Source organism: Rattus rattus, chromosome 6 (assembly GCF_011064425.1).
Source record: "Rattus rattus isolate New Zealand chromosome 6, Rrattus_CSIRO_v1, whole genome shotgun sequence".
Taxonomy (NCBI): Eukaryota; Metazoa; Chordata; class Mammalia; order Rodentia; family Muridae; genus Rattus; species Rattus rattus.
Genome location: NC_046159.1, coordinates 25,411,151 through 25,435,978, shown reverse-complemented (window position 1 = coordinate 25,435,978; position 24,828 = coordinate 25,411,151). Strand labels below are relative to the sequence as shown.

Genomic DNA, 24,828 nt, shown 5'->3' with positions numbered 1-24,828 from the left:
TGTCTCCATTTCATAGCTGTGAGAATGAGGGTCTTAGAAGCCGATTGCTTTGCTCAAAACTCCAAGCTCCAAAGAGACAGATGCAGTGCGTGGCCCCTGTGCTGCCTGGCACCAAGGCTGATGCAGTTTCCCCCTGCACTGCCATGCAGCAGGTGGTGGGCCCAAGACTGCGCTCCAGTCTTGGACTCACAGCTGAAGGAACAGCCGGCCACCTCCCTGGGTCATCCCTGCCTGGAAAGAAAATCCTGTGACTAGCTGTCTGCCTCATGTTGCCAAATCTTCCCTGATGACTTTTCTTTTTCTTTAAACCTTGGCATTTCATTGATTGTAGCTAAAAAAAATAAAAGTTCTCGCACATTGTCAAAGAATTCAGACAACACTGGAGCTACAAAAGGAAGAGAAAAATCTCTTTTACTACCTAACCCAGTTCCATTCTGAGTGCAACCACTATTAACTCAGAAACCTTTTTCAGGCGTTTCAACACTGTGTGTGCACACTCGTGGTGGGTGTGTGCCTGTGTATGGGTGCACGTTGGATGTTTTACTGACAGTTCAGTAATCTTGATATGTTGTTGTTTTCCTAAATCCTTGTCCCTTCCAGAATGCCATTTGGAACCCGATAAGGTTGATATACTTTTAAATTAATCCGAATAGCACCTCATCAAACAAGGACCTACTACTGGACTGATTCTCAGGAGCCCCTGAGTTATGGGAAGGAAGGGTAACTGGATGATCCCTTTACAGAGATCTCAGAGTGTCAGGGGGAAGGGCAGACAAGCTACAGCGAGAGAGCAAAATCACAAGCAACTGGCTGAACTGCCAGGGTGTACACAGTCCCCAGGCCAGGGAATCACTCATGTGCAGATTGTCTGGTGGCCGAGGGGAGGGGAGAACGTGGGAGGGGGAAGGCAGGAGGAGGCGGAATGTGGGCCGGGTCAAGTTTAGGATTACAAGCACCACAGGGCGGTCTCCAGCCACGCTTTAAATAGCCAGCCCCTTCCCTGGCCCCCTGGAGAATTCTCCGACAGGACCTCAGGCAGAAACTTCACCAAGGTTCGGAATATTCTCTACTCTTTCTCTCTTTTTTCTCTTTCTGGGCTTCAGAATGTAGGCTGGTGGGATCCATGGATTTACAATCATAGGGGTTTTGATGTCCCCTGGACAGTGCTCTTGGTTGGCTCTTGGGTGTGCAGGTGCAAGCATTTTCTGCTATTCTCTTGACGTTCTGACAGGGGGTGGCGACAGGAGGAGGGGAAGAGAATCCTCACTGGAGAGGAGAATTGTTGAGTTTAAGTGTGAATATAGAGCTCATCTCTCCTCTTGAGCCTCACGGCTGAGTCTATGCCAATGTTCCCACTGTCACAGACCAGCAAACTAAGGCTGTGTTACTCATTAACCTCAGGGGTCAGGCAGGGCTTCTAGGACTGGCTGCAGCCTGGCCCCGGCTTGCCTGAACCCATGCTCTTCCCACTGCTCCCGAGAAGCATGGGGCTGAGAGGTAGAGGGCTACTGCGATGTTGCTGGGAGGGGGGTGAGGCCGAGGGGGATGGCTCTGCCTCACAGGAAGTCATCCCGTGATGGTTAGTTAGTAAGGGAGGCCAGGAGCAGCACGAGGCTGGGAAGCCCAGTTCAGTCAGGTGAGAAACAATGCTGCCGCCCACCGTTGGCCTTTCACCTCCTTGTCCTCAGCTAATTTGGAGCCCAGTCCCCAGCTTGTCAACTAATCAGAGGTGTCTTTCACTCCGTGACTTTTTGCCTCACTTTTCCGGTCCCTAAGGTTGCAGGCAGACACTAAGGGACGCCTGTGGCTTGGAGGGGTTTCTGATGAGAAGGTTCCATAATCTGAACTTGTTTTGGGGTTTGGAGAAAGCCCACCCGGTTAGCTCTCTACAAAGAGGCCTCTCTAAATCATCCACAGGGCCTCAGGTCCACAGTCTAAGCACACAGGGAGCTGAGGCAGGGAATCACCTTGAGTTCCTGTTCTATAGCAAGTTCTTGGACAAGCTGGGCCACAGACCTTGTCTCAAAACAAAAACAAACAAACAAACAAACAACAACAGAAGCTAAAACGAAGACCAAAACAAATGGGGCCACTTCGTAAGATGAGGAGGGAGTCACTAGAAACACCAACATTAAATGTGTTGGTAAACCAAGGCAGCGAACACCAGCGCATCCGGTAGAACGGAAAGAACAGGAATTGCAGAGTGACTTCGAGTCTCCATACGATTTACTACCCGGGTGACGGCAGTGACTCGACAGAGTAGCGGCTGCAGGTATCTTGTATACAGTCATTTTCCCAACAGTGACAGGGCTGGCGTAGGAATTAAACAAACGTGTGAACGGTGCTTAGTCCAGAGTAGCTGCTCATTAAATTTGAATCACATCTGAATTTATCCCCAGTCTCAATATCAGTCTAGGAGAGGGCGTTTCTGAGGTAGGACTTCCTTTCATGTCATTGTCATGGTTGTACAGATTTCGATCCCGTTAGTGACAAAGATAGGAAGGGAACAAGGAAGGGAGGGAAGAAGGGAGGAGGTAGGAGAGGGGGGGAGGGGAGAGAGGGAAGGGTAGAGAGGGAAGGAGGGAGAGGAGGAAGGAGGGAAAGAAGGAGGGAGGGAGACTCCATGTATGTAAGGAATGGCGGAGAAAGGAGTGAGTTCCTAGACAGCTCAGTTCTCCTGGCCCAGTTCCGGGTTCCATCCAACCTCCCTCAGAAGACACTTCTTTGAACAAAAAACGGCAAAGACGTAGATAAGGAAGACATCCCTATAGCGCAGTCACTAAGAAAGTAACATCTTGGTGTATGCCCCAGTCTTCCAATGCATGTGACTCTTTTGTAAAGTACCTGTCAAGCCTGATCATTCCGTCCACATTAATCTCACCTCCTATGGCACGAACACCCTTTCGTTTCAATATACATCTTCCTGGAACAGTTGTTAACAGTTGAATAGAAGCTCATAATTTATCTACCACAGCTTATTACCTCACCTTTCATTATTAGCACATATGTTCTTTCCTTTTTTTTTTTTGTTGCTGTTATAAACAACCATTATCTTTACTATCAGATCTTTCCCCACGACCACAGTTACTTCTTTAGGGGAATTCCGGCAAGGGACATCAGTGGTCTTGAGAGTATGTCAACTGTCATCCTCTGGGTAGTCCCAGACTATCACGGCATTGAATTGCGTTTTAATGTGTCACAGTTGGTTGTGAGAAGCAAGGGGGAAGTGCAGACCACTACATAGTACGTGAGTTCAGAGACCTTGCACCAGAGAAGCAAAGTCTACCCTTCCGTGTCAATGCTTTCTCCTAAGTGTGAAGGGAACAGGCAGCCCTGGGAGCACCTCTCTAGCTCTGCCAGTGAGGGGCGCTAAGGAGAAACGGGCCAGAGGATAGGGAAGGAAGTCACCCCTTTCCAGGGAATTTATTCTCTCAGGGAATTTTCTGAAGGGTGGAGGTGTTCCCTGTGGACTTCCCACCAGTGACAGAGCACTCCACTTGTTTTCCAGGTGGGATGGATAACAGGGTCTCGGGAACAACCAGTAATGGAGAGACAAAGCCAGTGTGTCCAGTCATGGAGAAAGTGGAGGAAGATGGTACCTTGGAACGGGAGCACTGGAACAACAAGATGGAGTTTGTGCTGTCAGTGGCGGGAGAGATCATTGGCTTAGGCAACGTCTGGAGGTTTCCCTATCTCTGCTACAAGAACGGGGGAGGTGAGAGCCACTGTGCCACCCCAGTCTCCCCAAGAAGGAGAATTCTTCTGTCTGCTACACTTACTGTCCCTCTGGGAAGTCCTATACATAGAAGGCTGGAGTTGAAGGACCCTGACAGGTCATCGAGGCCACTCTGCAGGAGATTGAGACTTAGACAACCCATGTGGGTGCCCTAGGGCTTTCTCTCTTAGAAGCGTGAGTACAGGCTCAGATCCAGATGGATCAGGCCGTGGATTCTGCCTCTGCTCTTAACTCTGTGATCTTGGTCAAGTTCCAGAAGCCCCCAGAGTCTCAATGGTTGCTCCTGTAAATCAAGATAGCAATACCTGTTTTTCAAGGTTCTAGTAAGGATCGGCAACGCTACTGATAAAGTGCTTAATGAATGGGAGCTGCAGTGACACGGCTGCTGACACAGAACTCTCTTGGGATCTTGGGATTCTTCAGCTTTGGCCTTGTGTCACCCCCCTCTCCCCCACAAGCGGGTACCATGACATTCCCAATGCCCTCTGTTTCCCAACTCTCACTAGTATCATAATCTTCGACCTTCATGGCCTTCCTTTAAAAGTTTCCCTCTCTGTCTGTCTTTCTTTGTCTCTGTCTGTCTGTCTGTCTTTGTTCTCTCTGTGCGTGTTCATAGGCGTGTTCACACAAATGCTAGCTTCTTATTTTCCTTCCCAGTCTTCTGGGGTAATTGCACTAATCCACATTTAGGGAATTTCCACGCCCCTGTGGGAAGCCTTGGACAGAGTCCCCAGATACTAAAGGGCTTAGAGTTGACCTGTGGGTTAGGAAACCATTCTGTTCTGTTGATGGATAAAGCTTCCAAGGATTGGAGGTCATGGGTCTGTTTTTGTAACGAGGCTATATCCTGAGTTAGAGGAATGCAGAGCCCGGAGGTAGGTCACCAATGGCGATTCTGAGAGGAAGAAATATGGGCACACCTACCCACTTGCCGGGGAGCAGATATCCTCTGGATACATCAAGCTCTCAAAATGGTTTGGAAGGGATGAGGCACAAAGTCCAAGTGGTTTGGGAAAGAGGACACACTCAGCTGGGACTGGAGGTTGGGGGGATTATGAGAGACCAAGAGAGAGGTGCCCTGTACCCATGGTGTCTTCTTGTTGGGTTTGTGGATGTTGGAGACCGGGGTTGGAAGTTAACTTGTATTTTTCCCCAGAGGAACGGGAATGAGGTAATATGTCCTTTCTCCCTAGGAATTCTGGCTAGTGGCCTGAAATCACAGGACTTTGCTCAGTCTGTACTGTGAGAGAAGGAGGGAGGTTTTCTTGTTTCTTCTCTAGCCCTAGATACTTCTATGCTTGTCGAGGAGTGCGGGCTTTCCCTTTAGAGCACAAGGTAGAGAGAGGTGGATGGCCCAGGGGCACAGACAGAAGTAACAGACTAAGCCCCACAGGGCAGCGGACTCGGAACCTAGTAACCAGCTTACCTTCTCACGTGGCAGAAAGATTAGGGAGCGAGAAGATTTCCCCAAGCCTCTCTGGAATTGGGTAAAGGTTGAGGCAGTGATTTCCAAGCTTAGCTCAGAGCCACTGAGGGTGAAAAGGCGGCAGTAAAGGGGAGTGGCAGCGGCGCAACTGGCGATGTTGGACTCACGCAGCTTCCGGTGCCTGGCGACTCTGGGGTCTGAGCTTTGCCCCAGGACCTTGAGACAATTTATTGAGTCTTCACCTTAGAAACGCACACAGGAAAGCCCTAAGCCTTTGGTTTCCCCTGTGGGTCCTGGGTACGGCTGCTGAGACTTCTTTCCCCTGGACAGAGCCTCTAACTTCATGTGGCGGTTGAGATATTTTTAGGGGTCCTGAGATTGAATCCGGTGTTGCCACCCACAGTTTCGGCCCTTGCTGTAGCCGAGGACCTCGCCTGCTACCTCCCTATTTGCTGAGTAACAGCAGCCCGGGGTTGGGGTGGGGGCGGAGGGGTGTTCTGACGGACTTTGGAGTTAGAGGCTAATGCTCAAGTTTGCTACTGGGTGAATTAGTGAAAAGCTCCTTTGCCAAAGACCGATGAGGAACCCAGAGCCTTCGCTTTTCTTTTTCTTGCTGTGCTGGGAAGGATGCCCGGGTGCTCCAGGAAAGCATTATGCTTAGTAATGTGCTCTACCAACCTGCTTCTGGACTCTTTCTGTAAGTCCATAGCTTCACACAGTCACGCCTGTGCTTGGGGTCGGGAAGGGCAGGGGCGAAGGTAGGGCGAGAGATGTTGGATCACTAATGCACTAGTGCGGTGACAGTGCCAAGCGTGAGGCATCTCCTCGAAGCTCAGTGATGTCTTCTTTGGTTTCAGCTTTCACACTTGGCAGACCTCACTCAAAGCAAGTTCCACAGCAGGGAGGAGCTGAGATAGATCAAGGAAGAACTGGCAAAACAGTTGAAGACTCAAGCTAAAAGTCAGGGGAGCTGGGGTTGGGGATTTAGCTCAGTGGTAGAGCGCTTGCCTAGGCAAGCGCAAGGCCTGGTTGGTCCCCAGCTCCGAAAAAAGAAAAAAAAAAAAAAAAAAAAAAAAAAAAAAAGTCAGGGAGCTAAGAGAGTGCCAAAGCCCTCGGGACTCGGAAGCTGTGAATGGCATTCCCAGAGAGATGGTTAGGAGGGGCGCCCACCTCAGTCACCTAGACAAAACCCTTCCTGTTATCATCTAGGACCTGTGGCCCAGTGACAGTGTCACCACCCGGCTCCCTAGGGCTGCCAGGCTGTCACTTGTGTTGGCACACAGACAAGGGAGCTTTGACTCTATGCCATTCAGCAACAAACACTGGGCACCCTGCACGCTGTTCTAAGTGCCTGGAATACATTTGTAAATACACCCGGCCCCATGCCCTGTCCTCGCGGGTCTTGAACTCTGGAGGAAGGGAACAGATAACGAAATGTACCAAAATTATCAGAAGTTACCAAGTACTATGGGAAAGAACAAGAAACCCCTAGTAAAGGGAATTAGGAGAGTGGGTGTCAGCTTGTGGCTGTTTTAGGGGAGGCGAATCAAGGTGGGCTTCATCGAAAACATTGGAGTAAAGGCTGACCAGAAGTGATGGGGTGGTCATGTGATCACTGAGGTAAAAATGCCACAGGGAGAGAAAACAAAGGTGAAATAGTCCTGAGCAAGAGCCCACCTGGTTGTTGGGAAGAGCGGGAAGGTGGTCTACAAGCTCAGAGCAGGCTGCATAGCTAGAAGATGCAGTAATCAGAGAAGACCAAAGGGAAGCCATTGTCTATGCCTTTTGCTGATGAGACGAAACCCAACATCTGTTCACCATAGACAGGGCACCAACAGCGCCCCAAGAAAAGACTCCACCTGAGCCCGGCTTGCTTGCTTACAGGGGAAGAGGTGACTCAGGCAGCTGCACCACTAAAGCGCCCTCCCCAGCACGGGCAAAGCTCCCTGTACACCTCAAAGACAGCCCTGCCAGAGACTTCCCTTTCTCAGTATTCGCCCGCTGTTTTACTGGCTTGGAGAGGAGCCTCCTGATTCCATAAGTGTCTTAAACTTCCCAAGTCTTGTGATCATCTCTTCTCCCCGGAGGAGGACATGTAGAGATTCGGAGCTACACAGTACAGGTGCAAACCCGATGTGGCCTTGCTGGCTACTGTACAATGTTAGTAGCTTTACCCTTTAGTCACAAAGAAGGCAGGCAGGGTTTGGAGCAGAAATGGCAAGATCTTATACTGAGGATACTCTCACTGGCTGTTGTGTTCAGAGCTGCCTACCAGGGACAGACCAACTCTAGAGCTAAGAACTCTGGATCCACCCCTGAGTCTTATGATGGTTAGGGTTGATTGTTGATTTTACAGGTTCTGGAATCATCTAGGGAGCAGATCTCCCGGACACCCATTTGAGATTACTTAGATCAGGTCTGGGACTGTTGAGATGGCTCAGCATTGGGGAAAGGCACCAGGTGCCAAGCCTGATGACTTGAGTTCAATCCCTCTGCCCTCTACAAAGCTGTCCTTTTACCTCCACGTGTGCACCGTGGGGCCAACACACCCACGCATAGAGACATACACACAAAATAAATGTAATACGAACTTTAGATAAGATAGGCTTCTGAGCATGACTGTGGGGACTATCTTGACTAGTTTGGTTAATTGAGGTGGGACAATCCATCCTAATGTGTGTGTGGGGGTCCCACTCTTTGGGGTTGGGTCCTAGGCAGTATAAAAAGGAGAACATGTGTAATGTGGGCAGCCATCCCTCTCTTCTCCCCGACTGTGGATGCAAGGTGACCAGCTGCCTTAGGTCCTGCTGGCTTGGCTTCCCCACCAGGATGGACTGCATTGAAGTATGTGCCAGAATAAACCCTTCCTTACTTGTTACTTCTGTCAGGGAATTTGATCACAACAGCAGAAAAGTATCCAAGACTAGTCCCTCCTCCCCAAACTATTGACTCTCCCCAGATGTGTGATCCAAAGTGTTTCGGGACACAGGCCTTCAGATGAGGCCTCGCCAACCCTCTGGACCCTGGATGCCAGCAGAATGGATTTCTCAACCCCCAGCACACCTCAGTCTGGAGTCTCTGTGTAAGATCATTGGAATCTGAGTCCTTGACATAGTTCTTGTTGCCAACTCCCTGCCTAAGCAGCCTGAGACTTTTAACCTGAAAAGAGTTGCTTTTCCTGAGACATAAAAGGCCGAGAGTTTTAAGACAGAAAGGAGTGATTGAATTTGGGGAATGCTGACCCGGACAGTGCAATATGTGAGTTTGGAGTCTGTGAAAGATCTGGTTGGAAATACATACTTAGCTGTTACTAACATTTTGAAGGGAGAGAGGGAGAGAGGGAGAGGGAGAGGGAGAGGGAGAGGGAGAGGGAGAGGGAGAGAGAGAGAGAGAGAGAGAGAGAGAGAGAGAGAGAGAGAGAGAGAATGCCTAGGATGACGTTTGTGTCTGTCATCTCTGGAGGCTGAGGCAGGAGGATTGTGGGCTCAAGACTGGTCTGGGCCACATAGCTTTCTGTTTCAGAAGAGAAAGAAAAGACACAGAGAGAGAGAGAGAGAGAGAGAGAGGGGGGGAGAGAGAGAGAGAGAGAGAGAGAGAGAGAGAGAGGGAGGGAGGGGAAGGAGGAGGAAGGAGGGGGGAGGAGGGAGGGGGATGGGGAGAGAGAGAGAGAGAGAGAGAGAGAGATGGGACAAGGACAGCAGCAGAGACACAGGTCAAAAACCAAGGCATTTGGAAGGCAGCTGAGGATGCATGAGAGCAAACCGAGCAGAGGCTTTGACAGGGCTGAGAGGGTGATGGGTGAGCAATCACTGGCCCACACAGGGAGTCATGGGTGATTGCAGCGGAGGACTAGACCAAACCCTGATGTTGGGAGTGGGTTAAAGCAAACCAGGGAGACAGGCAAAGCATTGGAAATCACACAGACAGATGTTGTTGAAGACCAGCAAGGACAGCACACCTCTGCTCAGCATCCTCCTCCCTGGGAAGTAAGCCAGCCCGGCACCCGGAGAAGGACCATGCCCACATGTCCGGCAACTGTGGCCCTGGTCCCTGAGCTGGAGAACTTGCTGAGGTTGTAAGCTTAAACTATTTTTCCAACCCTTCATCCTCAGCTCCCTGGAGAGAAAATAAAGAAAGCTTTCTCCCGAGGCCTGTCCAGCACGGGCCTCAGGCAAGGGCATAAAGGGTCTCAGGTCATTTCAAGAGGTATGGTGGGGCAGGTGGAAAGGGTAGAAGATCTCGGTAATGCCATTTCATTTGGCTAGGAGAATTTCAATGACTTGCCTCTTGATTTCAACTCTGTTAATCTCTTTCATTTAAGTCTTAAGTCTGAGTTGCTGTCAGCTGGAGTTTTGCATCCACACAGCTGAAGACCATCAGCTACAGGACAGGTGCTCCCCTTCTCCTTCCCCTTCTCCAAGTTTGCTCTAACCCTCAGCCTTCACACACCCACGTCCTGGGCGCCTCTGACCTGAGCTCTCAGCTGGGATCTCTCTGGTGCCAAGGCTGGCGTCTTCAGGTGAGGCTGCAGTATGGCACACCAAAGGTGGACCCCTTGGGAGTGGCATGCTGGAGGGAAGGCAGAAGCAAACAGTGCCAGCTGTAGGCATAAGGAGAGAGCAGCCCTGGGAGACCAGTGTGAACTGGGCCAGAGGAAACCGCTAGCCATTTGTAGCTACAAAGGAAGAAAGCAGCTGAGAAGCCATTTCCCCTCACTCCCTAAGTTTTATGTTTTTAACAGTGCCACCGTGTGCGTTCAATGCACATGGTACATGCTCCATCCACTGCACATGGTACATGCTCTATCCACTGCACATGGTACATGCTCCACCCACTGCACATGATACATGCTCCACCCACTGCACATGATACATGCTCCACCCACTGCACATGGTACATGCTCCATCCACTGCACATGGTACATGCTCCATCCACTGCACATGGTACATGCTCCATCCACTGCACATGGTACATGCTCCATCCACTGCACATGGTACATGCTCCACCCACTGCACATGATACATGCTCCATCCATGATACATGCTCCACCACTGCACATGGTACATGCTCCATCCACTGCACATGATACATGCTCCACCCACTGCACATGATACATGCTCCACTGCACATGGTACATGCTCCATCCACATGCACATGGTACACTGCACATGGTACATGCACATCCATCCACTGCACATGGTACATGCTGGTACATGCCCATCCACTGCACATGGTACATGCTCCATCCACTGCACATGGTACATGCTCCATCCACTGCACATGGTACATGCTCCATGCACACATGCTCCATCCACTGCACATGATACATGCTCCATCCACTGCACATGATACATGCTCCACCCACTGCACATGATACATGCTCCATCCACTGCACATGGTACATGCTCCATCCACTGCACATGATACATGCTCCATCCACTGCACATGGTACATGCTCCATCCACTGCACATGATACATGCTCCATCCACTGCACATGGTACATGCTCCATCCACTGCACATGATACATGCTCCACATGCTGATACATGCTCCATCCACTGCACATGGTACATGCTCCATCCACTGCACATGGTACATGCTCCATCCACTGCACATGGTACATGCTCCATCCACTGCACATGACACACGTTCCACTAAGACATGTTCTATAACCCCTTAGCTCTCATTCCCCTACTTTCATATCACATGCATGCAGGTGTATATAAATACATATACACACATGATGTTATGTGTCTGTGTTTAAAATGTAATATGAATGAGAGAAAAACAACACATATTCTTCCAAACCTAGCTTAGTTCACTTAACACGATCATCTCCAATTGCATTGCTTCCCTGCAAAGCATAGAATTATGTTCTTGCTTACAGCTGAAAAAATTTCCATCACACACACACACACACACACACACACACACACACACACATACATGTATATGCTTCTTCTGTAATTTAGCTCTGAGCAGAGTTGCAGTAACGCTGATGTGTAAGTGCCTCTGTGATGCGCTCCCTTGGTGTCTTTTGGTTGATACTCGGGAGAAGCAGAGCTGAGACAGAGCTATTATGATAGACAGCGTTTGGGAGGCGTCTCCACACTGGTTTCCACCGTGACTGAACTGGCCTCGAGTAAGGTTCTGTTTGTCCTCATCCTCTCCAGCATTTGTTGTTATTTATTTCCTCAATGACTGTGGGGTGACGTGGGGTCCCAGTGTGCTTTTGACTTGCATCTCCTTGATGGCTAGTGAAGTTGAACATTCTCTTGCATGTTTATTGTTTATTGTGTTTCCTCCCTGGAGAACTGTCTGCTCGCTTCATTGACCACGTTGTTTGATTTCTTGTTCTTTAGTTCTTTGCATTTTCTAATGTTAATCCTCAGTCAGATATATTGCTAGCAAATGCCTTTCTCTCACTCTGCTTCTTCACCCAGGTAACAGCTTCCCGGGCTGTGCAGTCAGTCACTATTTAGTTTTGTGAGGGGCCATTGTCAATTGTTGGCTTCCTTTACTGGGTTCTTGCCTGTCCCTACACCTTTCATTGTGCCTCCTACTTTTTTCTCCAACAGCTCCCCAGTTTTAGGTCTTATATTAAGGCCTTTGATCCATTGGGGTTGATGTTTGAGCAGGGAGAGACAGAGGTCTAGCTTCATTCTTCTGCATGTGGCTATCCAGCTCCAGTTGTTGAAGAGAACTGTCGTTTCTACAATGTGTACTTTTGGCTTATTTGTCAAAAACCCAGGTGGTTGTAGCTACCTGGGTTTATAACCAGTTCTGTTTTCTCCTTCACTTCGTACCAGGGCCACACTGTTCTTCTTATAACCGAGGCTCTGTACTACAGCTTGAAATCAGACATGTCGATACAGCTAGCGTTATTTCTTTGCTCAGGATTGCTGGGTCTATCTCGGGTCTTTTGTCAGAAGCAGTTTGCTTAGAGACATAGTTACTTTGGGAAGCACGCGGCAATCTTGTTAGTGAGTTACTCCCTGCCCACTTTGGTCTGGCTAGCATTCATTACAGTGTAAACCTTTATGTGCACGCTGACTTCTGTTGCTAAGGTAGAATATAGTTCTTTGTGTCTTCCAAAAGTAGCTGGAACATCACGGGTGACACCATAGAGCATGGTCCTTCTGAGAGGGTGGCTAGCTGCAAGACTCTTTTTGCTGTCCCTCCTACCTCATGGGAAGTGGGCAGCAAATTTTGGAATTTTGACGGACACTTACATGGGTGAGTGGGTAACTTTCTCGCCCCATGTCTCCTCTTGTTTCTATAGGGTCTCACTTTGTAGCCCAGGTTAGCTTTATGCTTATAATCTTCCTTCCTCAGTCTCCCAGGTGCTGATATTAAAAGCATGTCTCTCTGCTAGGCCCTGACTTCATCTTTTATTCATGGAAGGGGCAATGGCCCTCAGGACTCCCTTGGCTGTGCTCAGGTCTCTCTCGATCAGCCTCCGATCACCGGCACCTTCTAAACTTCTCCTGGCGAGTGTGGACTTTGCTCATGTGCTGAGGGGCAAAACTGACCATGGGCCTGTGGTTAAACATTGGCTTGGTCTGTTGGGAAAGAGCAGGCAGCATAGATATGGAAGCTTGAACCGGACTGTCAACGTTCTCAAATAACTGGGGCTTTCCCTATAACTCTTCACATCGGCTACTGGGTCCTCTCTCCTCTGGAGTTTCCCATCAGGCCCTGGATCTTTTACGCTGAACTCAGTCTTTATTCCCTGGCCTTCAGGGCAACTGAGTATTCCTTCAGTTTAGTGTCTCAATTGTGTTAAATTGTTAAATTGGGTTAAATTGCTAAATTGTGTAAAAATGCTACAAACTGAAGATCCATTCCCATGAACTTTCAGTTGATGGTCATATTTAAGATGTATAAATTACAGCTTTTGACACAGCCACAAAAGTAACTCCAGTGTCCAGCTAATGTACATACGTTCACCCTCAGAAACTTTCTCCTGGCTCCTGGTAACCCCTTCTTCTTCTCTCAGCTCCTGCTGCTGTGTCCCTGTACAGTCACACAGCCCTGCCTTGCCACTGTGAATTCTTCTGCTTTTAAGAAATTTTCTATGTAAGGGGAATCAAGAGCTATGCACCTTTTTTTTCACACAGAATAATTGTGTTGAGGTTCAGCTGTAGTTTTCTTTTTAGTACTTCATTCCTGGTTCTTAAATCCCCTTTAGGGAGCCCAGGGACAGCCCAGGTGGTAGAGAGCTTGCTTTGCAGGTATGAGGACTTAGGTTGAGCCCACAAAGAAATATGGCCACCATGATGGGTGCTTGTGATTTCAGTGCCAGCCAGGCGGATGCCTCCCTGGGGCCAGCCTAGCGTACTTGGTGAGTTCCAGGCCAGTGAGGGACTCGGTGTCAAAGGAAAAAAAGTGTATGTGTGAGGATTAACAGTTGAGTCTGTTCTCTGGTTTACACACACACGTGCACACATATACATGTGTACACACACACTCATGCACATACAAAGTACATGCCCTCCCCCCAAATTAAAAATAACTTTAAAAAGCCTCAACATTTGTTTTTTCTTTGGTGTTTTTGTCTGATTTTGTTGTCACAAAGTGCAGGCTTCATAGAGCAAGTTTGGCCGCTTCCTTCTTTGTCAATGTTGTGTCAGAAGTTTCAGCTGGGTGGTGGTGCACACCTTTAATCCCAGCATTTGGGAGGCAGAGGCACGAGTTCAAGACCAGCCTGGTCAACAGAGCAAGTTCTAGGACAGCCAGGGCTACACAGAGAAACCTTATCTTAGACAAACCCCCCAGTCCTCCTCCACACACTCAGAGAATTTACCAATGTAGCCATTAGACCTAGAGGTTGCCTTATGGGAAAGATTTTTAATAAAAAATAGTTCAATCTTTTTTTAGTAGTTAAAGGCTGCTTACATTGTCCTTCTTGAGTCAGCTGCAAGAGCCTGTGCTTTTTGAGGAATTTGCCCATTTTCTCTGTGTTTCTGTAGTTCTCAGCATACGGTTCATGTATTTTTGTTACCGCTTTTTTCATATTTGTAGAACTTGTGCTGACATACCTACTTGTCATATTGGTAACTTTCAAAAACCTGACTCATTTAATTTTGTATTCCGTGTGTGTGTGTGTGCACATGTGCATGTGTGTCACATATGTGTTACATGGGCAATGTGTGTGCATCCATGCAGGTATGCGTGCTGTGATGAGCATGCACATGTCAGAGGACAGCCTTTGGGAATAGGCGCTTGCTGTCCACATGGTTTCTGCTGCTGCCCTGCTTACTCGGGCTGGTTGCCCTGAGAGCTGCTAGGTGGTCCTCCTGTTCCCGACTCCAAGCTCACTGCAGAAGTGCGCAGGTTACACAAGTGCCCTGCTGGACCTAGCAGTTTGAATGTGGGCTCCGGGTACTGAACTCGGGTTTCTCGGCTTGTGCAATTAGTACTTTAACCCACTGAGCCAGTGCCCCAGTCCCCGTGTTGGTAATTCATGTCGTCTGGAAGTCTATTGATTTCATTGCCTCAAGAAGGCAGCTTCTGGTTTGGTTGACTTCTTCCCACGCTTTCTGGTTTTCCACTTTGATTTAGTTTGGGCTCCGTCGACTCTTATTTCTCATTTATTAAGGAGGAAGCTGAAGTTATTGATCTGTGTTCTGTTTTCTTGTTATGATAATAGACATTTAGTGCCCTTGGAGTAGAAACTCCAATGATTGCTTTAACAGAATACAGATTTGAGTCTATTGTATCTTATTTCATTCTACTTGTGAAACTTTCTAATTTTTCTTTTGGTTACCTACAGATTATTTAGAAGAATTAAAAAAAAAACAAATATAGGGGTTTTCTAATGTTTTCCTTTTATTGGTTTTTACTCTAGTCAGGAATACATCTGCCTAGATGAGCTTTTTTCTTATTAAGATTTCTTTGTGGGCTAGTGCATGACTCATCTTGGTAAGCATTCTATATGTGCCAGAAAATAATGCATACTCTTCTGTTGTTGCTAGGATGTTCTATAAATGTTATAAATGGAGCTGGAGCTGGCTTATGGTTTTCAAATATTTTAATGTCCTTATTCCTTTTCAGTTTGCTCTTTAAATGACTGAGAGAATATTAAGCATTTTAACTTTAACTAGAAATCTATGTACTTTTCTTTATGGGATTATTAGTTTTGCTTCATGGATTTTAAAAGCTCTATTTTACAGTGAATATGAAGTTAATTCTTGATGAATTGACCTTGAAATTATCTTTACCCTTGAAAATATTCTTTGCTCTAAGGTCTAATTTGTGTGATGTTACAATAGATATTCTTTTGTAAGGTTTTCTCTGATACTTTTTAGACATTGATAGCCATTAAAATTAATTAGCATAAATGGATAAACATTCCTTAGGCACGGTGATGCGTGCCTATAATCACAACATTGTAATTCACAGATTCTGAGGTAGGAAGACTGTGAGTTTTGGGACACCCTGGTCTACATGCTTAGACCCAACCAAACTAAAACCAAACCAAACCAAACTAAACCAAACCAAACCAAACAAGATTCCTACTTTCTTTCAGGAAGTACTAAGGAGACATATATTTTTCTATGTTTTAACTTATAATATCCTCATTTTTTTCTAAAACCTCAAGTGCACTTCCTTTAAGCAGCATGAATCCTACTAGTTTCTTTTAAAGCCAACTTAAAAGTCTGAGTCTTTTAATCATTATTTAGAGCATTTACATTTAATACAACTAATCATAAGGTAGGTTAAAAATATAACTTATTGATACTTTATAACTGTCCTATTAGGTCCTTGCTTCTCCTTTCTTCATCTGCCTTGTGTTTTAGTAATTGGATATTTTAAGTATTATTCCACCATTTGCATTGTTCCTGTGATGGCTTACTAATCGTAGCTTTCTATTGTGTTAATTTAGACATTGTAGTTTGTCTCTTTAATTCATCAAAGCTTATTTTCAAAGGATATTGCACTACTTTATATATAAAACAGTCTTATAATCCCCTATTTTTCCTGATGAGTATTGTACTTTTGCTATACATTTTATTTTTCCATTTATTATAAATATTTTTTACATTCTTTAAAAATTTTTTTTGTGTGTTTTTGAGGCAGGGTTTCTCTGTGTAGCCTTGGCTGTCCTAGGACTCACTCTGTAGATCAGGTGGGTCTCCAACTCCCAGAGATCCACCTACCTCTGCCTTTGGAATGCTGGGATTAAAGGCATGTGCCGCCGCGCCTGGCTGCACTGTAAATGTTAATAAGTCAGTTGTAATGTTTTTCATTTTATTATTATTCCTTGACAATTTAGTGTACTCGTAAACCTTGGTCATTTTTCAAGTCCATCACTACTCTCTCTCATTTCTCTCCCCTCCCACTGAAACTTCTTTTTTTGAGCAAGACCTGCCCTACTCTGATGTCTCTTGGATTTGACTTAGTATAGTGGTGATCGTCCTTGTGAACACGGACACGGGGTTAGCTATTGGAACATGAGTAACGTATCAGTGCCACAGCATTGAAGAAAGTAACGCTCATTCCCCATAACCGAAAACTGTCCATAGACCTTCACGGAGGGGCGGAGCCTCAGGAAGGTCTTTCCTATGCATGATGGGATATCGACAGCCTCAGTCCCGTACGGGTCGTGTGGAGCTAATCACAGCTCAGTGAGCTCATGAATTCCATGACAGCATCATGTCCAGAAGACACTGATCTTCAGTACCTCACCCCATCCCTAGGCTCTTACAGACTTTCCGCCCCTCTTCCATGATGTTTCCTGAACCTTTGGTGGTGTAGAGCTTGTTAGATATGTCACATTCAGGGATGAGGACTCAACACTCCCTTAGCCTCACCAATCTGACCGGTTTTGAGTCTCTGCCCACTGCAAAGAGAAGCTTCTCTGATGAAGGATGAGAGGTGTACTTATTAGTCCATGTTAATAGACACATAAATATTTGGGAGGCAATTAAGTCAATTGTATCTTTTCGGGTTTTTTTTTTTTTTTTTGAATCAGGATGAGGAGATAGGGTTTTAATAGGTAGCCCTTGTTGGCCTGGAACTCACTAGGTAGAACAGGCTGACCTTGAACTCAAACATCAACCTGGCTCTGCTTCCCGAGTGTTGGGACTAAAAGGCGCACCATGATGCCCAGCATAGTTGTATTTTTAAGAGTTTAGTAAGGAGTAATGTGAATTAAAAATTATGAAAAAAAGGGTTTAATAAGGAGGAGGCAATTCTTTGTTTTGTTTTGAAGACAGGGTTTCCTCTGTGTATCTCTGGCTTCCTGGAACTCACAGTGTAGAAGAGGCTGGCCTCAAACTCACAGATCCACCTGCCTCTGCCTCCCCAGTGCTAGGACCAAAGGCGTGTGCCACCACTGCCTGGCTTGAGAAAGCAATGCCTACGTTTGCCAATGGAGCCCCTCTCTGGAGTTCTAACTCCTTTTTTTTTTTCTTTTTTTTTTTCGGAGCTGGGGACTGAACCCAGGGCCTTGTGCTCGCTAGGCAAGTGCTCTACCGCTGAGCTAAATCCCCAACCCCGAGTTCTAACTCCTTTGTGGATATATATTGTTTTATATATATTTATATTGTGGATATGTGTGGCTTTCTCATTCCCTCTGCAGGAAGAGTCTTTTTAACTTTTCTTGTAGTGTATGTCTTTAAGTCATGAAATTTTATTCTCAAAGGATATCATACTACTTTATGTACGAGTCTTAAAATCCTATATTTTCCCTCTAATATTGTGTCCTCTTGATGAACTGACCTCTTTGTTATGATATTATCTTTACTCTTGAAAATATTCTTTGCACTGAAATCTAATTTGTGGAATGTTAAGGTAGACATTGTTTGGAAAGTTTTCCTCTGAATTGTTAAGAGGTTGATAGTCATTTGAATTAATTAGTATAATCTAATAAACGCCACAGGCATGGTGATGCCTGCGTTCACAGCTGCGGGATCTTGCTGCTGACAGATTCGTTCTTTTCACGACTCACGAGGCTTTCCCTTCGTTTTCATTCCTGAGCAATCTTTTTCTGGGCCTAGAAGTCCAGGTTGACAGCTTGTTCTCCTCATTACCATAGCACATTTGCTGCCCTCTGGCTTGCTTGCCTTGTTTCCAAGGATTAACTTGATGTTAGCCTTATCTTCACTCTCCTGTATGTATGTGTCATGTCCTCCTCTGGTTACTTTTAAGGTCCCCAGGGTCCTCCATCCCCCAAAGTTTAAGTATGTTAAGTGATGTGCCTTGGGTTGGGTTTCTTCCCCTTTCTTTTGTTAGGTGCCTCTGGAGCTGTCTCTGGTGCAGGGCTGACTATTCCCCAGGGACGAGGAATACATACACTACCATCAGGAGAGTGTCCACAGCTCTGGTATGGCGAGTGGGGTCAGGCACTGTATGAGCATCATTATTTTTAATTTTTTGAAATGGTTCTTTCCAGTGGAGGGCCAAACCGCCCTGAGTATGCTCAATCTCATTTGAATGTGTCTTTCTCTCACCTGAGGTCATTCCTCTGTCCTGTTTCTCAGGTAGAAAGTTCTAGGTCTCTGTCTTTGTGACCTTCCCTTTCTGGTTACTGTTTACTGTGAATTTTCCTGTCAACTTTGGCAGTAGCTGGAGGGCCATGCACAGGAAATCCCAGCTTGTCTGACACCCATAGTCTTTCCTTAGCCAAGGATTAGGGAGGAAAGAGTCAGAACGATTACCAAAGCAATTGATTTTAGCTTGATAAAGGGCCTTGTTTATAACCCCAGCACTTGGAAAGCTGTAGGAGGGGCATTATGACCTTGGAATAGCCTGAGCTACATGGCGAGGCCTTGTCTCAAAACTTGCCTTTAGTAAAAAGTCTGAAATTAGTATAATGATTTCTTTGAAGAGAATGAGGAATTCTGGTCTGTGTTGAGAAGTCCTGGTATTTATCATTCAATGGTCTCCCTACTGTTTCCACAAGTGACACGTCACTTAGGCAGTAATCGATGCTCAGTGGGGAGCAGACCTGGCAGGCAGTGATCAAACTGCACAGCGGAGGCAAAGCGTGGACCCGCACAGCTCCCACATAATTTGTCGCCTCTTGATCCCCGCTGTGGTAACAGATAATTACACAGTGTCACCTGCCGCTTGCATGGCTCCTGCCTCTAAGATTCTGACCAGCAGAGTGGGGAGGTACGGAAAAGGGATGGAGGTGGGTCATGAAGAGAAGATTGCCAGGTAATGGGCATCCAATTTTCTACCCACAGGTGCCTTCTTTATCCCCTACCTCATCTTCCTATTTACCTGTGGCATTCCTGTCTTCTTCCTGGAGACAGCGCTTGGCCAGTACACCAACCAGGGAGGCATCACAGCCTGGAGGAAAATCTGTCCCATCTTCGAGGGTGAGTAACCAACTCCATGTCCAATTCCAGGGTCATGAGCTAGGGCTTGGAACCCTTATTTAGGGCGAGCAAGGAGCGAGCAAAAGTTCAGAGATTAAAACAGGGCTGGGAGTCTCCATTTTTATCTCCATTTCCTCTGTGAGCTGCAGACTAGGGTGGTTTCTCCGTCCATCAAGTGGAATGAAGAAAAAGGATCGAGCGAGGCAAAGGCTTTGGATTAAATGGGCAGAGTGCAGTGCTCTCTGACTGTGTGTGCTTTAAATATATAACTCTAATGTTGTTTGAACAAAACATACTTAATCAACTCGAAAACATTTTAAATGTGAATTTCATTTTATTTTTAAAAACTTTTTTTTAAAAAAAAGTTTTATGTGCACTGGTGTTTCGCCTGCATGTACGTTAGGCTGAGGGGTTGGATTTTCCCCTAATACTGGAGCCGCAGGCAGTTATGAGCTGCCATGTGGGTCCTGGGAAGGAAAGGAACCCAGAAGAGCAGGGCGGAGCCACCTCTCCGACCCCTTCAAAGAGAATTTTAAATGAGAAGGACATTCCATCGGTTATTCTATTGCCTTGACATAACTTTAAAACTTAGACTGCTTCACTTCATACCTTCTCTCTTTATAGATAAGATTTTAATTTATGCTTTTGCTTTGAGATGAGCGTAGGTTCACAGGGAGTTATAAGATAGTACAGGGAAGTCCCGTGGGCCTCCATTCAGTTTCCCCAGTAGTGCCTTTGCTTAAGAACTACAAGACACAGTAGCAAAACCCAGAAATTGACACTGGGGTCATCCACAGAACTTACTCGAGTTTCTGTGACTTCTCACCACCTCCTGTTCAGCGTGTGTGGTTCTAACCTTACCACAGGTGGATTTCTTTGGCCACCACCACCATTACCACCACCAAGAGCCCCATGGTGGCCGATCCCCATCCTATGGCCACACTCACCTTTCCCGCCTCCGTTCTGGCAAACCCTATTCTCTTTTCTATTTCTGTCATTCTGAGAACACCATTTAGTGACTGTCTGAAGCATTTCTGTGAGTGGGTTTCTCACTCGGTGTGAGCTCCTTTGCATCCATTCATCTGTCCGTCTGTCTGTCCACCAGTCCGTCCGTCCATCCATCCAGGCCATCTTGTGTGTTAGTCTTCTCCTCGGTGGGTGGGTAGTGGTCCACAGCACTGATGTACATCTGTTCAGACTTATTCATTAAGCGATATTTGGGTTGCCTCTAGTTTGCGGAGGGCTTCATTTCTCTATTTATCCTCTCTGTGGTGCTTGTAGCACAGTGCTAAGCAATATCCATGATTTAGGGTCTGCTTTTCCGTTTGTCTTGTTTTCCATTTTCTGCACGGTGATCACTTGACGGTTTGTAAACTTCCATCGAGTGAATACATCATAATTTAGAAGCTCTCTGCATGAGGCACTGTGCTCATTTTCAATCACTCATAAAACTTTCATGTTCTGCGAGCACCTCTGTCTGTTTAGATAGCTCCCTCCTGCTTTGAAGTTATTTGTTTAGGGACAAATTCCTGGAGTAGGATCATTAGATCAAATAAATACCATGTTGGTGAATCCCCCCTCCTTCTTCCTCTCTCTCTCTCTCTCTCTCTCTCTCTCTCTCTCTCTCTCTCTCTCTCTCTCCATTGAGGGTTTCTCTGTGTAGCTCTGGCCATCCTGGAACTTACTTTGGACAGGCTGGCTTCGAACTCACAAGATCCGCCCATCTCTGTCTCCCAAGTGCTGGGATTAAAGGCATAAGCTATCATGCCAGGCAAGTTGGAAATTCTTGAGTTGGTTCATTAGATTGTCCTGTGGAAGTGTTAACTCACTGACACAAGACATTAATAGCCTCTTTCTCTTTTAAAGTTTTTGAAAATTCTCTTCCTTTTTTAAACAAACCTTCCCCTTCCCCGCCCAATTCCTGTGGTGCTCAGAACTGAACCCGGAGCCTTCTACACGTCCTACCACTGAACTGTATCCCTAGCCCTGTAGAACATCCTAATCTCTAGACAAGTGTAGAGACCACTGAGTTACAACACTTGCGAAAATCAATCATCAATCAATCAGCCAATTCAATTGATCAAACAAACCAAAAACAAACTTCACCCGTGTGGGGCAAACTTCTGCAATGCCAGCACTGAGAATGCTGAAGCAGGAGACTGGGAGTGAAAGACCAACCTGGACTATCTAGCAAGTCCGAGACCCCCTTGACTATCTGAGACCCTATCTTAAAAAAATCACCAAAGTCGTAGTTACAAAATGGTACTTTACTGGGTTGTCTCACACCTCACACTCTGGTAGCTGTTAGAGGTTATTTTAAGAGATTATGTTAGAGACTATTTTAAAGATGTTTATTCAGTATTTGTACTTGTTCTGTGTACATCACCTGTCCTTGCTTTTGTGGTTTTGTGTTTGTGTGCCTGCGTGTGTGTGTGTGTATGTGTGTGTGTGTTGTGTGTGTGTTTTTGTGTGTGTGTGTGTGTGTGTGTGTGTGTAGGCCAGAGGTCAACGTCAGGTGTTTTTCTTCAGACATCGTCCACTCTTTTTTTGACACAGAGTATCTCCCTAGCCTAGGACTTTTCAAATAGGCCAGTCTGGCTGTCCAGGGAGTCCTAAAGATCTGCCAGTCTGCGCCTCCCCAGATGTGGGATCGGAAGCACATGCCACCACATCTGGCCTTTTTTTTTTTTTTTTAAAGAACCATGGCTTCTGGAGGTTCTCACGCTGCAAGGCCCGACCTTCATCTCTCCTCTTGTCTTTGCATTTCAGAGAATGTCAGCTTAGCGCTGGAGACACGAACTATTGCCGTGGTAGAGTTACTCTCACTTCTTTTTGAGACAGGGCCTCACTGTGTAGACCAGGCTGGGTTCGAACTTGTGGTAATCCAACTACCTCTGCGTCCTGAGGGCTGAGATGACAGATAACTCAGAACCTCATAAATATCAAAGTTTAGGCTTACCAGCAGAAGACAAGAAAAACGTGCTGGGTCAGCCTAGGAGACCCCGGAGCTTAGAAACTCTACTCCTTTGGCCGGGAGGCTAGGCCTAATGCTTCTTGCTATGGGCCCTGAAAGTGGCAAGCAAGTCCCTTCCTGCACAGGCATGGGTGGTGTGTGAGAATTTTTGCACTGTCCTGGTCCAAAGCTTCAGTCCCCTCCCCAGGCATCGGCTATGCCTCACAGATGATCGTCAGTCTTCTCAATGTCTACTACATCGTTGTCCTGGCCTGGGCCCTCTTCTACCTCTTCAGCAGCTTCACCACTGACCTCCCCTGGGGAAGCTGCAGCCACGAGTGGAATACAGGTAAGCTCGTTGCTGAAGAGCCTACTTCCTTCTCCCACCTTGATCTGCTAACCAGGAGGGAGATTGCACTGTATCCCGGGCATCTAATCTCTAGCTCACATTTTAAACCAGGAATCAGCCAAACAGATCATGAAAAAGGATAAGGGGCTGAGATGGAGTTCTGTGATATGACACGTGTTTGCTGTGAAGGCAAGGTCCTGGCTTCCTCATCCAATACTCCCTCAAAATGTGAGATGTCGCCAGCCTCTCAAGCGAAATGTCATGGCCTTAAACAAAAGCCCAGTACACTCTATCTGTGTGCGTTGCACACAGAACTGCCTTCCTCTGTGCTCCGTCACTTGTTTATTTCCCTCTGAAACACGGCCTGTTTGATATGTCAGCTTATTTATTCGTTTTTCATATCTGATATGGTTTTAAGCTTTTTCAAACTTGTAAACTATCTGGGCTCAACTTGGCCATGAGCTGTTTTGCCCATTATCAGGGAAATTTATGATAGCCATTAACTTCTGTCTTTTCAAAGCCACACCAGCAGCCTACTCTGATGTATTGAGAACTGTTATAGTAGCAAAACTGTTCGGGCGGGACTTCTCAGTAGCCCAGCCTATGAGGACAGGCGTGTTCTCTGTGCAGCCTGTGGCCATTGAGCACCTGACACATGGCCAGGGTCTGCGGTGTCTGAGGAGCAGAACCGTGGAATTTTACCTTTAAGCATCAGATGGGCTTGTGGCTCCCCTGCTGGGTATCACAGATGAAGAGCATGCTGACTACTCTTCTGCTTCGCTTCTCATTGCTACGCGCCCCGGTCACTGTCCAAGTATCGTGTAGTGCTTGTCCACAAGATCCATGAAGTGGCTGTGGCAAGGATTAATGAGTTCTGGGGCAGAGGAGTCACTTGGCTCTGAACTGGAGTTAGAATCCGTGACTTGCCAGCTTCAGCAGGCTTTGGTGATGCCTTCTGGATCTGGCGTCTGCCTGTTCTTCCTAGCTCACCATGACGATCAGTGGCTCCTTGCTTCACACTTTCTAGGTTACCACCTGCACTCCACCATTTTTTTTTGTCAAATGAGAAGCCAAATCTTGGAGGCATGCTTCCCAACTCCAGAAGACTGCAATGCGCTCTTCTCAAATGTCCTGGTGGCCTTGCACTGACCCTTGGCCCTCATGGGCCCTTTCCTTCTTGGTGCTTACTGATATGGTTGTTCTAATTAGCTGGAAAGGCAGCGAGGCAGAAAGGGTGCCTTCTCCTAGCACAAGCTGGCTGCCTACCTTATAAGATTTCAAGGAAATGTCCAGGGCTTGGGAATATAGCTCTAAATTAAGTCCGTGTCTCCTAGAAAGCAAAGGGCCCTACCATCCTGGAGCTGTCTTAACAGCAAGAGACACACTGTCTTAGGTTTACTATGGCTGTGATGAAATACCATGATTAAAAGCAACCTGGGGAGGGAAGGGTTTGTGCTTCCACACAGCTATTCATCACTGAAGGACGTCGGGACAGGAACTCAAACAGGGGAGAAAGCTAGAGGCAGGAGCTGATGCAGAAGCCATGGAGGGGTGCCGCCTACTGGCTTGCCCCTCATGACTTTCTGTCTGCCTTCTTATAGACCTCAGAATCAGGGTTATAGCCCAGGATGGTACCACCCAAAACGGGCTGGGGTCTCTTCCGTCAATCACTAGTTAGGAGAATGCTCTGTAGGGTGACCTACAAACCCGATCTTTGGAGGTATTCTCAATTCCAGTTCCTTCCTCCCTCTCTAATGACTCTAGCTTGTGTCAAGTTGACGCAAAACCAGGCGGCACACATACTGTGGACAATGTAGCCAGGAATACAGACAGAGGTAATATACCTTGTCAAGCTTGGTGGTGAGCACCTTTGCTCACTCAGCTGTCTTGCTGGTCCCCAGAGTGTCTTCATAGTCACCGAGATTACCTTGTTGACAAAACATTAACAAGAGTGCCAACATTCTGTAACATTCCAAAGTGGCCCGCAGGTGACAGAGAGCCACCATCTATCGCGTCACACTTCTATTTTCACTT

General features: G+C 46.8%; 1 protein-coding gene across 1 annotated transcript in view; it reads left to right on the top strand.

The window, feature by feature from the left end:
- The first annotated feature begins 1,030 nt into the window (after positions 1-1,030).
- Slc6a13 (solute carrier family 6 member 13) overlaps positions 1,031-24,828 on the top strand; it is a 37,667-nt gene continuing 13,869 nt past the window's right edge. The window contains exons 1-4 of the mRNA XM_032905752.1: positions 1,031-1,052; positions 3,509-3,715; positions 19,358-19,492; positions 22,654-22,794. Of these exons, the coding sequence (XP_032761643.1) occupies positions 3,514-3,715; positions 19,358-19,492; positions 22,654-22,794 (478 nt within the window). The 5' untranslated portion in view covers positions 1,031-1,052; positions 3,509-3,513. The remainder of the gene's footprint in view (positions 1,053-3,508; positions 3,716-19,357; positions 19,493-22,653; positions 22,795-24,828) is intronic.